Source organism: Thermothielavioides terrestris, chromosome 4, assembly GCF_000226115.1.
Source record: "Thermothielavioides terrestris NRRL 8126 chromosome 4, complete sequence".
NCBI classification, from domain to species: Eukaryota; Fungi; Ascomycota; class Sordariomycetes; order Sordariales; family Chaetomiaceae; genus Thermothielavioides; species Thermothielavioides terrestris.
In genome coordinates, this window is record NC_016460.1 from 2661210 (window position 1) to 2673568 (window position 12359).

General features: G+C 58.1%; 6 protein-coding genes across 6 annotated transcripts; 1 reads left to right on the forward strand and 5 right to left on the reverse strand.

The window, feature by feature from the left end:
- Nucleotides 1-306: 306 nt before the first annotated feature.
- On the reverse strand, nucleotides 307-2593 carry THITE_2053461 (uncharacterized protein; the record flags this gene model as incomplete). The annotated part of the gene is made up of 3 exons (XM_003655564.1): nucleotides 307-1579; nucleotides 1638-1703; nucleotides 1776-2593. The coding sequence occupies 3 exons, from the start codon at nucleotides 2591-2593 to the stop codon at nucleotides 307-309; spliced, it is 2157 nt and encodes a 718-aa protein (XP_003655612.1).
- Nucleotides 2594-3530: 937 nt separating this feature from the next.
- Nucleotides 3531-4318, reverse strand: THITE_113949 (uncharacterized protein; the record flags this gene model as incomplete). Its single annotated transcript, XM_003655565.1, has 3 exons — nucleotides 3531-3932; nucleotides 3987-4057; nucleotides 4183-4318. The coding sequence occupies 3 exons, from the start codon at nucleotides 4316-4318 to the stop codon at nucleotides 3531-3533; spliced, it is 609 nt and encodes a 202-aa protein (XP_003655613.1).
- Nucleotides 4319-5262: 944 nt separating this feature from the next.
- On the reverse strand, nucleotides 5263-5764 carry THITE_113950 (uncharacterized protein; the record flags this gene model as incomplete). Its single annotated transcript, XM_003655566.1, has 3 exons — nucleotides 5263-5379; nucleotides 5435-5674; nucleotides 5744-5764. 3 exons carry the CDS (start codon nucleotides 5762-5764, stop codon nucleotides 5263-5265), a joined length of 378 nt encoding a protein of 125 aa, XP_003655614.1.
- A 425-nt stretch (nucleotides 5765-6189) lies between these two features.
- THITE_2053585 (uncharacterized protein) lies at nucleotides 6190-6781 on the forward strand (the record flags this gene model as incomplete). Its single annotated transcript, XM_003655567.1, has 2 exons — nucleotides 6190-6377; nucleotides 6472-6781. Coding segments are annotated over 2 exons (498 nt in total), but the record flags the coding sequence as incomplete, so codon positions are not given.
- A 189-nt stretch (nucleotides 6782-6970) lies between these two features.
- THITE_2090779 (uncharacterized protein) lies at nucleotides 6971-7899 on the reverse strand (the record flags this gene model as incomplete). Its single annotated transcript, XM_003655568.1, has 4 exons — nucleotides 6971-7331; nucleotides 7506-7560; nucleotides 7710-7811; nucleotides 7884-7899. The coding sequence occupies 4 exons, from the start codon at nucleotides 7897-7899 to the stop codon at nucleotides 6971-6973; spliced, it is 534 nt and encodes a 177-aa protein (XP_003655616.1).
- Nucleotides 7900-9803: 1904 nt separating this feature from the next.
- THITE_2119490 (uncharacterized protein) lies at nucleotides 9804-10623 on the reverse strand. The gene has a single exon (XM_003655569.1). It carries the CDS (start codon nucleotides 10494-10496, stop codon nucleotides 9819-9821), a length of 678 nt encoding a protein of 225 aa, XP_003655617.1. The 5' UTR covers nucleotides 10497-10623; the 3' UTR covers nucleotides 9804-9818.
- Between the last annotated feature and the right edge of the window lie 1736 nt (nucleotides 10624-12359).

Consider the following 12359-nt stretch of genomic DNA (forward strand, 5'->3'; position numbering starts at 1 on the left):
CTGTATCAAACATGTCATGCACACCCACATCATCACCCATGTACATACATACATGCTAACCCATTCCCTTCATTACCTCATCATCCTGCATCAAACGCTCATTGCGCAATGCCCGCACCGAGCGTTGTGAACATAACCGCCCATGCCTCACATACAAATGCTTGTAACTTAACTTACCCCCCCAGGCCGGCTGGGTTGGGAACGCACCTCTGCTTCGAGTCCAAAACCTCACTTATTAGCTTCATGTCGTCCAGAATCCAACAATCCAAAACGCCGAGCCATCTCTATCCAGCTGCGCCAATCGCACTACTCTAGTTGCGAGGGATACTCAAACGTAAAAGCGGGAGGTGAAGACTGCGATTGCAGGTTCGGGTCCGGGTAAAACAGATGGAAGGCGGCGTCCTCGTAGTGGGCCGTCGTCTCCTGGTCTGGTAGTGGTATGAAGCCGAGCTGTTGGCTGTTCTGCGGGGACGGTGTGCTGGTGGCCGCCGCGAGCGGTTTTGCAAAGGGGTTGTTGTCCCCCCACGAAAGCCCCTGGTTGAATGCTGGATCGTCTTGTGATTTCTCCGCCGCATTGGACGGTGGCATCATCGGTCTTGTGTCCGCTTGTTCGCCCGTGCCCGCGCCGGGGAGGAGCTCGGCGAGGCTGCCGCGCCGTTGGTCGCTGCCGTAGCCCGAGTCGGGGATGGACGGTGGCGGAGGCTGGTGTGCTTGGCTTGCGGAGCCGTCGCTCTTGTGGGCCGGAAGCTCCGCCCGCCGCGGAGGCGGACTCAAGGGTACGTGGTAGATGGTTGACCGGGACGCAGTGCTGAGCCCGGAGTTCATCCTGGGAAGCGACTGGCGCGGACCCTCCATGTCCTCCATTTCCTCCATGAATCGGTACACGTCAACGTTGGTGGACTGCGAGTCCATGTGCTGGACAAGGCTGTCTCGCTCAGAGCCGTCCGGTGATGCGGAGGGGTAGCTGGTGTGCGACGTCCCAACTCCAGAGGGCCCGGTGTGCGGGCCGGTTGCTGCTTCGTGCGTCAACTTATCCTGCATAAGCTGCCTGGCGAGCAGGACCTGCGTAACGCGCTCGAGTTGCTGGTGCCTTTCACGCAAGGTGCGATGCTCCTCCTGAAGCTTGCGGTGCTCTTCGGCGGGGACCAGTGAACCTCCCCCGACAAAGCTAACAGACGAGAGTAGGCCGGGCGATGGGACCGATGTCGGTGGGGTTCCCGCCTCGTCGCAGACATTGTCGTCGTTGGAAACGAGAGGGCCGTTCAGGTGGCCGGAGAACATCCCCCGTTGTTGTTCTTTGGTCGGCTCGCTTTGCCCGGGGCCTGGTAGAGCAGTAGCAGAGTTGAGCAGCGGGGTGAAGCTCTGATACAGAACACGCCACTTCTCTCGCTTCCCCTTGGAGACCCTTTCGCACGGAAGGGACACGTGGGCGTCGAATGCTTGGCGATCGTTGAAAGTCTGCCAGCAGCACCGGCAGACGCCGGCTCTTGGGTGTCTGAAGTCAGGGTCTTCGACATCAAATGAGGATATGACTCGCTCTGTGACCTTGAAGCGATGGGCCGGTCTGCTCAGATGCCGCCTAAGAAAATAAGTGCCATTAATTCGAGAGAGCGGCAGCTCGTAACAGAGGCACTCACACCAGTGTAGAGATCTCTCGATGCACAGTGTGGCACGGCGAATATTTGTCCGACCGATTCCTGTTGCTGTTCGATTGGAGACGTCAGCGGCCGGGCGGGCAGCCGACCGAAGGAAGCCATGAGGCAGTTTTGACTTACTATATTTGCGGGTGGGCATAGTGGAAGATGTCGGGCATGCTCTTGTCGGTGAAGTCTTCCGACGGGTCTGGCTTCGACTTCTTCTTTGGACGGAAACAATCATCACCGTCGCCACTTTGGTCTGGGAACACGCGGGCCCGCTGTCCGGTCGGCATCGCCTGGCCTGCTTGGGCTTTATGGTTGCCGGACAATGAGTTACCGCCTGCCGGCAGGGACGATCGCCCCGTTTCTGCCGGATCGGCTTCGACGGGTTCGTGATTTCTCTTCCTCGGAGTGATGGCTTTGACAGCCATGACGGGCGACTCGATCTTGATTGCCATATCGCCAACAAACTGACCGTGATCACCACCTTGGTTGGGAACTTGGATGCCCCGAGGTGGCGTTGGCTCGGACAAGCCGGAAGCCGCTTCGGCGTCGCCAGGGTCGGTCGTCATGGCTGTCTTGTCTTCGGCGCTGTTGTAAGCCTGACTGAACATTTCGATAAACAGCTCATTCTTCCGCAGCCGCGTCGAGGGCGATGTCCATGGCAGGTAACTCCCGGCGCCTTCGGAATCCCCGTAGCCGCCGTAGAGGCTGTCATCCTCCTCGCCCACGGCATCGGCTTCGCCGTCGTCATCGAACAGGACGAAGTCCATGTTGGGTTGAGGAACAATCGACGGTTCACAAGAAGCCGGGAGAACTGAGGGGATGTGTTCTGTTTTGGGAGCCGCATCACAGGTCTTCGGGCCATAGTCGCGGCTGGCAACTTCGGGCTGGGCCGCCAAGCGCTTGGTTTTCGATTTGCTCCTGACATAGAGCCAGTTATGGGCCTTCTCCATGTGCTGCTTGCGATTCGATTCTCGCTTGGACCAGTAAGGGCACGGCGGGAACAGGCAGGGAAAGGTGCGCGGAGACACCGCATGCTTGTCATTGTGATGTCGCTCTAGCTCCTTTGCGGTCGGCCAGCCGAGCGTGGCGTACTTGCAACCCGGCTCGTTGCATTTGTACGGGCGGCTGTGGGACTTTGCATGCTTGTTCAAGTCACAGAGACGGGCGAAGACCTTATGTGGACAATGCGGACAGACATGCGGCGCCGTGGTACGGGCACCCTGTGCCGGATCGGCTCGGGAAGACATCGAATAGCGAGTGGAATGTGCAAAGCAAGTCGGCAGGCCGCCGGCACGGGCAAGAGGCGCGGGCCGCGGGGCGATGGTTCAGACGCTGAGACTGGCCGAGGAGACGTCAACACGGTGTGTCGGACAAGCCTGACTGAACACGACCCGGCTCACCAACACAGAGAGGGGTAAGCCGAGGCCGGCGTGATGAAGTGGTGAAGAGCAGAAGCAGCGCGTCGGATCTTCGCAGAGAGTCCAAGGGACCCGCCGGATGACGAGCGAGCTGTGCGGCGAGGGTCGACCAAGCCGCCTGTGGTGGAACGAACGGTCGACGCTCAGTTCGTTGGTTTCCAGGCGACCAGGACCAACTCGAGGGATGAACCTGGGGAAACAGGCCTCGAGGATTTATGAGACGGAAGGCATAGCCCAGACGCCTCCGGGCAGGAAGGAGAGAGAGTGTGTGTAACAAGGAAGAGCTAGGCAGCGGCAGAGAATGTATAATATGTGTGGCCTTGGTGGGGGGAAGCCAGCCAGCAAGCAAGGTGACCAAGATGAGCGGCCTCAGCCTGGTGCAAGCAAGCCGCGGGTGTGAGAGGTATGACGGAGGGCGTACTGTGTGTGTATGGCGGAAGACAACGATGACTTGCGAACCTGCTCTCTCTTATACGAACAACTCTACATGGCCGAAGACCGCCAGGGCGTGACGGATGCACATATGCAAACCCATGAGGATTGCGGCGGAAGACAGGCGACTGCCACCATGTTCGACCTGCCGGTTCCTGGAATCCTGGATTTCCTGTGGTTCCCATGGTTCGGACGGTTGACTTGCGTGCTTGGCGGTTGGTTGGCGCACGCCTCGGACGGCTGCGCATTCCTTGCGCAGAGGCTCAGCAGCCGCCTTGCAGGACCTCCACCCCGCCAACCAGGTGACCCCACAGGCGAGGACCGCTGCACGGACTAAGTCGTCCTCAGTCCTTCGAGGCCCGTGCACGGACCATCCGCAGCGGTCTGCTGCCTTGCTGATTGCTGCCTGCTGCCTGTCAGACCCCGCCGGTGGAGCACCCTGGAGAACTGAGGCGTGCGGGTTGTCGAACGCTCAACGCCAATGTCGTCATACCCAGCGCGGGTGCTCCCGCCTTTGTCGGTGCTCCCGTCCCACCCGCGAGGCCGCGAGGGACCGCGCAAGTCCTACATGAGATGAGGCTGAGGTGATCAATGCATCGGCTACACTTAGACTAGTCCCAAGGATTTCCAACAGGCGAATGCGTCGTCGTTGGTGGGCCTGAGGCCTGAACTGACGCCCCTCAACAGACCTGGCCAGTTTGGAGAGGCTTCTGCCAGCTTACTGGTGTTGCGAGGAACCCAGTGGCCGCATATGCTCGACAGAGAGCAGGCATGTGGACAAGCGACAGCCACAGTCCTGAGCAGCCGACCGCTTCTCCAGGCCATGGCGGTGAAGCTGTGGCACAAGGCGCCCCATATTAATCCCGCATCGCGCGCATGTCGGTGATTGGCCGGTCCAGGGCGTCGGGTCAGAGTGCTGTCAGCCTGCCGGAACGCCCAACGAAAGTGAACAAAATATCAACTTCTGCTCGGCATCGCGCCGTCGAATTTTCGACAAACGTTGCATTTTGGAGCCGCCGCGACGAACGTATACTACCCGGACCATCCCGCTGCCCTTGTACCTTGGAGTGTAGGCTCAGGCCCCAAGCTAGCCACCTGACTTGTACACCCGTCGAGTTCGCGGCCAACTTCCCAATCCAACCAGATGTCTATGCCTTGTCAACTACACGAAAAGAGCCACATCGGCAAACAACACGCCAGGCGCGCCCTTTACAGTACATTTGCGGGAAAATGACGCCAGTTCGGAAGACCGCCGCATTTTTGGATGGGGGAGACTAAGGGGGATACCGTGCCAGTGAATACGAGGGCACGAGCACCTGTACCCCATCCCAATGGCTGGAGTCCTGCGCAAGAACCGAAGAGCCCGTGAGCCCGTCGTAGCGGCACTGGTCAGCGCAGCAAGAAGAAGAATCAGACCCGGGTGACAACCTTCATGAAAACCCCGGGTCATCGGAAGCTTGCCCGGTGTGGGCCGAGTTAGCTCTGTTCAGATGTGACAAGCCTGGCCGGACTTGACAGAGCACGGCTAACCTACACGTCCAGGCAATGAAGAATATCGTCGACGTTGACGCTTCCTCCGAAACCAAACGACGTTCGTATAAATTCTGCAGGTTCCCTCCATGTTGCCGCCGCAGGGAGAGGAAATGACACCACGATTACCCCTAGGACGGGTATACGCTGGTCGATCCCGGCTGTGGCGTCTTCACTCGACGGCGCATATCGCTGTCCGGTCCCACTTCTTTGATGCAGCGGGAATTGAAGTACGTGGGCTAGACGCCCGGGAGCGTGTGGTCCTCCAGATAGGGCGGCTTCGCATCCCAGCCGTGGCGATCGTGCTGGCTCGCGACGAAGTCGTTGACCTTGTCGCGGAACTCTTGGCTGCCCAGCTTGACAAGGGTCAGGTTCCTTCCCATAGTCGACGAGAACGACGGGAAGGTCGACCTTGTGGTGTGCCGTGGCCCAGTCGTAGTCGTCAAACCAGAGGTTGAAGGCGAAGATGGTCAGATAGTCCCACTCGAGGATGGTCATGAGCCTGGCGCGGCTCGCTACCGGGTCGATGCCGAGTGTGCGGCATGCGCTGATGACCACCTCGTCGTTCCCGAGGGAATAAAGGGGCGATTTGCTTCGCAAAAAGACGGCGACCCGCATAGCGCCTTGTTTCTGGAGCAGGTCGGTGACTCGCTACGACGGGTTAGAGGTATTGATAAAAACCAGAGCCATCAGTGAAGAACGATTAGGCTTATTGCTTACCTGGTCGAATTGGAGAGCCATTGTATGCGACAGGCGCCAGGTGGGCTGCGGATGGAGAGTGAAGCGAGGAGGGAACTGAGTAGAGAAGTCATCCGACCGTGCGCAGACTGCCTTGGACTATACCGTTAGGGCAACACTTGTGTGGTGGGCTGATGCTGGAGATAACATAATGTAAACATAGCGGTCAGTCAGGCGGGAGTTGCGCTCTTCGTCGGAAGCTTCCGGCTGGTCACCGAGTATGTCCTCCTGGCGTTGGTATATGCCAGATGATTCAGTGACCAGCAACGGAAGTGTCAGGTCTCATCAGAGGGCCACAACGATGAGCACTTACAGCAAGCATTTCATTCCACTTGAGTCTACTCCCGATGTCTTCAGTATGCTGATCAGTCCGCTAGGTGTTCCACCATCTCTTCGTTTAGGACGTTCTCTAGCTTCATGGGCCACATCTCTTCCCTTGTCCAATCCTCGCCCTGGTTCTTGTTATGCCGACGGCAGATGGCTATGAGAGGCGGAAAGCCGTTGAAGATACAATGTACGAGGAGAGCGGGCTGTACAAAAATATCGTCTGGCATAAGCAAACCATCAACAATGCGCGCAGTCTCTATGCTATCTTGCGAGCACTGAGTAATGGTATGTATGGTTCTTGACGCGCTTGGTAAGTCTCATTTCTTCTTACTAGAATCTAGGAACACACTCTCTGATCGAAAGCATGATTGAAGCGCCACCAGACAAACGGGTCTTATTTCTGGAGGGCTCTTCAAACTTGAAGAAGCGTATACAAAAGTTTCCTCGCAGGATACTTCAAGGGTCCCGGATAACGCTGAAGACGAAGTTGACTTCCACTATGTTGGCTCTGCCAAGTCGCAAAACACACGCCGAGTGCCTGAGTTGGACGACGATCGGAGAGGCCCAACAGATAAAGGACTGGTGCTCGGCCTGGAAGAGCATGTACTTGCTCCAGGTGGTGTGAATGTCATACGGAGAGATAAGAACGTAAGTACGTCGTGGGTAAGCTGTCTAAGAAGGATTTGTTGTTGACACGTTTCGTTGACGGACCATAGAGCTGTCCGTAAGGGGCAACCGCGAGCAGTTAGGGGCGATTATGCCCCCGCTCCGGGCACGGCAACTTCACAGATCATCGAGACCAGACCTAACTGTGACACTCTCTACAGCAAGGATAATCCAGGGGACCAAGACGAGGCCAAGGTCTACGACCCAAATCTCTTTCTACTCCGAGATGATCGGCTTAAAGTCCAACACAGCAAGCACCACCGCAAGCAGAGCCAAGCAAACGTTACCGACCCCTGACGTCGTAGTCAAGTCGATCTGGGTCTCGACAACGCAGACGGCGCCGGCCCCGGAGGAGGACGACCCGTGCGGCGTGGGGCTCGGCCCGGTCAGCGGCTCGGCGCCGGCGGTGATGGCGACGGGCGCGAAGCTGAAGTTGTCGTCGCCGCTCGTCCAGTTGTAGCGGTAGGCCGAGAAGGTGTCGTCCCGCGACGCTGTTCCGCGGGCGTACCACGCGCTGCCGACCTGCGTCAGGTTGCAGGCCGCCTGGACGGTGCCGTTGAGCGAGTAGCGGTTGACGCTTTTGGTTTTATTTCTTGAAGCGTGGTTGGGCAATGTCAGTCGTCAAACCGGTGAAGGCCATGGGAAACGGGGTAGAAGGAAAGAAGGGAGGGGAACCCGGGAAGAGGTGGCCGGCGCTTGCATCGTGTGGCTTGCCGTGTAGCGGGTGCCCGTGAAGATGAATGTCGCGGACCCTTGCGTGACGGTGCTCCGCTGGCCGGTGGCGTTCTCGGGATACCAGTGTCCCGCTGTGTGAGGACGCGCGCGTGGGGATGGCGGTGGTGATGTTGTCAGTGCGGGTTGCCAAGGGCAAGGGCCGGCGGTCGACGTGTGTGGTGATGATGTAGGTGGTCAGGTTGTTAACGATATCGACTGCCACGACGGAGCCCGGAGTCACGGTGGAACAGTGTGTACGGGAGGCCCTCGTAGGCTCGCTCGTTGAGGAAGAAGAGGTCGATGATGCGGGCGAGGATCGCGGTGGCAGTGGCCGTTGTTGTTACTGCTCCATTTTAGGCAAAGGCTGGACTGACAGCGACGAAGAGGCTGAGGAGGAGGAGAAGCAAGACAGGACCTTCTGGAGAAGCCATCTCAATCTCTAGTGCCGCCTGTCCGAGCAACAGTACAGGGGTCACATTGAGCAGACTCCCGTATCAGAGCAAGCACTCGGATGAACAGAGGAGCTGCCCTATGACGGAGACCCGACTCGCTTGGCATCTAGTGAACACCAAGTCGACCTGGCGGTGAGAAGCAAAAGTATGAAACAAGCGGACGGTCACCGGGCCAGCCAATGAGAGACTTGGGGAAGGAAACTCGACGGCGTGGAGGGGAAGTCGCACGCCATCGACAGATATATGTATTTACCCTTGCCGGAAGCGCATCCCTTCCCGCCTTCGCAACCCATATCGCTCAACGATAGAAGGGAAACCAAAGTGAGGTAAGCACGCCCGAGCTGCCCTTCAACGGGGAGACACTCAACGGCGGGGGTGATTCCAGGGACTCAGAGGCGGCGAGAAGGGAGTTTAGCCGGCGGGGGCCGCGAAACTCACGATTCGCTGGCGATTGCGATCCTCATACTTGGAATGCGTATACGCTAAATAGCACGATGGTCGTTAAGAAGTGCGTCCTTGGCTCTGGGTCGCGCTCGACATATATTGCATTGCACGTGGCCCGGCCCGTCCCAGGCAATGCGCCAGTGATTTACGCATTCTGTCTCCCTTCCTCAGGGGCCGAGCCGTAACGAGACCATCGCCGGGTTTTGTCTACCTTGGGAACCGGGGCGGCCGGCCGAGACAAGTCCCCGCGCGGACGGTAGCAAGAGGGTGTGCCAAGACAACCGCCACTCCGATACCCGGGAATGCAGTCGGACGTTGGACGGTTCGGCGGCAACTGGCCGGGTCCGGGCCCCATCCGCCAATCCGGCAGCCGGCAGGCCATGTGGGGCTGATAGGATCAGAACGAGAGAACAGAGTGAAGAAGAGCGGTGAAAAACATGGCAGTGTACACGTGTCCGGATACTTGGACGACAAGAAAAGAACGCGAAAAGAAGACAACGCCTCGGCAAACACGCCGCGGGACCCAGCAGCTCGCCAACAGAGACAGGGTCCATCCTCTTCCTCTCACTCCCTTGTTGGTGAGGATCGGATGAGCGGTAAAGGAAGATCAGCATACGGGCTCTGCCACAGTGGCAGATGCTTCCTCGGCATCCATGATCAGGAAGGGGGAGAAAAAAAAAATTGCAGGAACACATTTTCATGCAGCACAATGCAACAAACACCGTTGTACGGAGTACACTACCGAGGTAGCATAACTCCCTCGTGTTCACAGTAATTGCTCACTCATCATCGGCCTTACTGTGGCACTTGATGGCAGCCGCCCAAGCCCCAAGCAGAGTTAACGTTACGTTACCCGCCCGTCAAAGTGCAGGGCGGAACTGTCAAGGCCAAAAAACTGGGGTTGAAACAAACCTTGTGGGCCGTGGGCCGGCGCTAGCCAATCAGGCCCCACAGATCCGCAAAATCGCAATTTCCGAGCAGACCCACATGGGAAATTGGACCATGCCCGCTGTTTTCCCGTCAACATCAGATCAGGGGCGGGCACCAAGGACTTGGGGAGACCCTCGAGTTTGGTGCGCCAGTCTCCCTCCACAACCTACGCTATACTCAGGTACCTACCGAGGTACTGGAGCATGCAAGCAGACAGTCGATCAACGCGCGCAAACACAGCACGTCGTCAATCAGAACAGCAGGCAAGTCGTCAGCATCATTTTTGGGGGGTAAAAAAAAGACGTTCATCAGCCGTTCCACACAATGAACGCCAAAAAAAATACAATTAGAAGATTAAGTACACTGCGAGGTATCATGCCATTAATCCGCTACCTGAAGAAGACGTATCCAACAAATGAACCAAGTGCCTCCCATTCAGCAGCGGCCTTCCTTCGCGGGCTCCACGGTCCCCAGCAGATGCTTGACCAGGGGTAGCACAGGGCCGAAAGAGAGAAGACTTGAATTTAAGCGAAGATGGCGAAGAGACCGGCAGCAGCGGCGAGAAGGGCAGAGCCGCCCATGGTGGCAGCGCCGGCGGTGAAGGTCGGCTGGGCGGGGGTGGTGGGGGTCAGGCCGCTCGACGGGGAGCTGGCGGCCGCGCTGGTGGGGCACGGGACGGCGACCGTCTCGTAGATGATGGTGGGGATGACGGTCGTGATGGAGGTCTTGATCGTCTTGACCGAGCTGGTGGGGCACGCGGGAGCAGCGGTGGTCAGGGTGGTGGCCGGGGGCGGCGGCGGCGGGATGTAGGAGCCGGTGCCGGTCGGCACGGGCTGCTCCTCCGACGCGCTGCCGGAGGGCGTCGAGCCGGCCTCGGCGGTCGAGGTGGGCTGAGCCTCCGTGACGGGGCAGACGGTGGTCGAGACGGCGATGGTCTCGGTGACAACCGTGGTCGACTCAGCCGGGCAGTGGGAGACGGTGTCCGGGCACTGGGTGACGGTGCGGGTGGTGGTCGAGAAGATGGTCGAGGTGGTCAGGGGGACGACCGAGGACGAGACCACGGTGCTGCGGGCCGGGCAGTTGGTGACGGTGGGCGCGCACGAGGTGATGGTGTAGTACTCGGTCGAGTAGACAGTGCTCTCGGCCTGCTCGTGGGCGAGGGCGGCGCCGGCGAGGGCAACGGTGGCAACGGCGAAACGCATCTTGGCGACTGTTTTGGGGTTTCGTTTAAGTAGTAAAGATCGACGAAAGCAGGAAGCTTTGTGGCGTTGTGAAAGAGTGGACGACCGAAGTCAAAGAGCTTTGATGGAGCTTGAATTGGCTTGCGTGAGCTGAGGAGAGAAAAGGGAAGAAGAGGGTGGCTTGATGGGGGGAAGCCGGGCCTTCGTTAAATACCCTGCTTCGACTCCATCCGACACCCCCGAGAGGAGAGAGGAAGAGGGGTGGGAAATTGCCGTCAGCGCCGGCTGCCCATTTCGGAGGGCGCTAATCCAGGGGCTCGGTGGAGGGCAGCATTCATTCGCAGGGGATGATCAGGTCTGCCCCAGCGGTGGCGGGCGGATGCCATAGAACAGCGCAACTTCGGCGGTACCCACCGTGTTTGCGGACCGGCCATCCTTTTTCAGGAATCCCGGGAACAGGGGTTTTTGTTGCGGAGCTTGGCTACGCAGGACGCTCCATTTCCAGGGGTTATGGCTAAAGAGGTCCCGCCAAGACTAATTTCGGAGACTGCCGCTTACAAGTATTTACAATCGCCACGGGATGAGCGGGGCCACGACGGGGCCGCGACGACTTCGAGCAACATCAACAACGAACAATCGTAAAGACTCGTTGCAACAACTTTACGAAACCTCAACTAAATCGAAAAAAAAGAAAACGAAGTTAACCCTCACCTTAACCTTGACCCTTACCCTAACTATAACCCTCACCCTAACTAGCGGGGGGCTGGCGCCGCCCCCCGCACCCCCGGCGAACTAACCTGTAGCTAACCCGTGGCGATAGTGCAAACCCCTTGGCGATAGCGAAAACGCCTTGGCGATCGGGGTTGCGTAAAAACGTTGTAAAAACATTGCCGACAATTGGCCGAAATTAGTCTTGGCGGGACCTCTTTAGCCATCAGCTTTCCAGGTCGGTTGGCTGGGAGGCGCTTCGTTAAGTGGTCAGCCGTCAATCAAATTGACCGCATCCATGCAGTGCTCTCATTTGTTGGTCAACGGCCGTTCACTTCACCTTCCCAGGACGACCTGCCATCCACTCGTTGTCCTGGACATACACTACGGGTAGGGGCCCACTACAGAGGTACGCGGTAAGGAAGTTCTGAGAGGGCCAATTTCGCCTGGAGGTTTGCATTTGCCACAAGACGATGACCGACATTTGACCAAAAGACGTCGGCTGGCTTTTGGCGCTGCCCTGCAACTCCTTTTGGCAAACCCGGCCCAATCTGCAATCACTTTAACTACACTAGGTAAGGGTGTGTACGCTAATTATTCGCAGATCAACACGAGAACTGTGGGGAGAGAGATGGGACACACTCCGCCAGAACGATGAGTGACACGCTTGCGCTTGCGCGCGTCTCGCCCGTGACGTGTGCTCGGACAAGGTGCGGATAGTTTGCGGCTGCATCCGTACACTGCCAGGTATGGAGCATGTCCCAAGTATCTGCTCGCTCTTCTCCCAGAAACAATGTTTGGCCGTCTCTCCGCGGCATCTTCGCTTGCCCTCTCAGATGGAAGTCAAGAAACAACCCTTCAACTGAATCCCAATCCACAATCGGCTCTACTGCATCCTACGCGGAACCTACACTACTGTGCACCTAGTATACAGGTAGGTACCTCATTTGAGAGCCGACACTGCGTGAACAGGAAGCCCATATTGCGGGGTACCGTTTGAGTGCAACACTAATGCAGGTACGGCCGGCGTTCAAGCTTCTCATTCGACCAGGTGTTGTCCCCCAGGCAGCCACGAACCCTGGCCAGGTACTTTGTAGTGCAAGCGAGATAAAGTTTTCCGTCAGACTTTGGCACTGTATGGATGCATGTATCCGTGCCATCTCCAAGATGAGAATC

Excerpts from the sequence above, each read along its gene's own strand:
- THITE_2119490 (XM_003655569.1), bottom strand. The coding sequence starts at position 10,496 with ATGCGTTTCGCCGTTGCCACCGTTGCCCTCGCCGGCGCCGCCCTCGCC.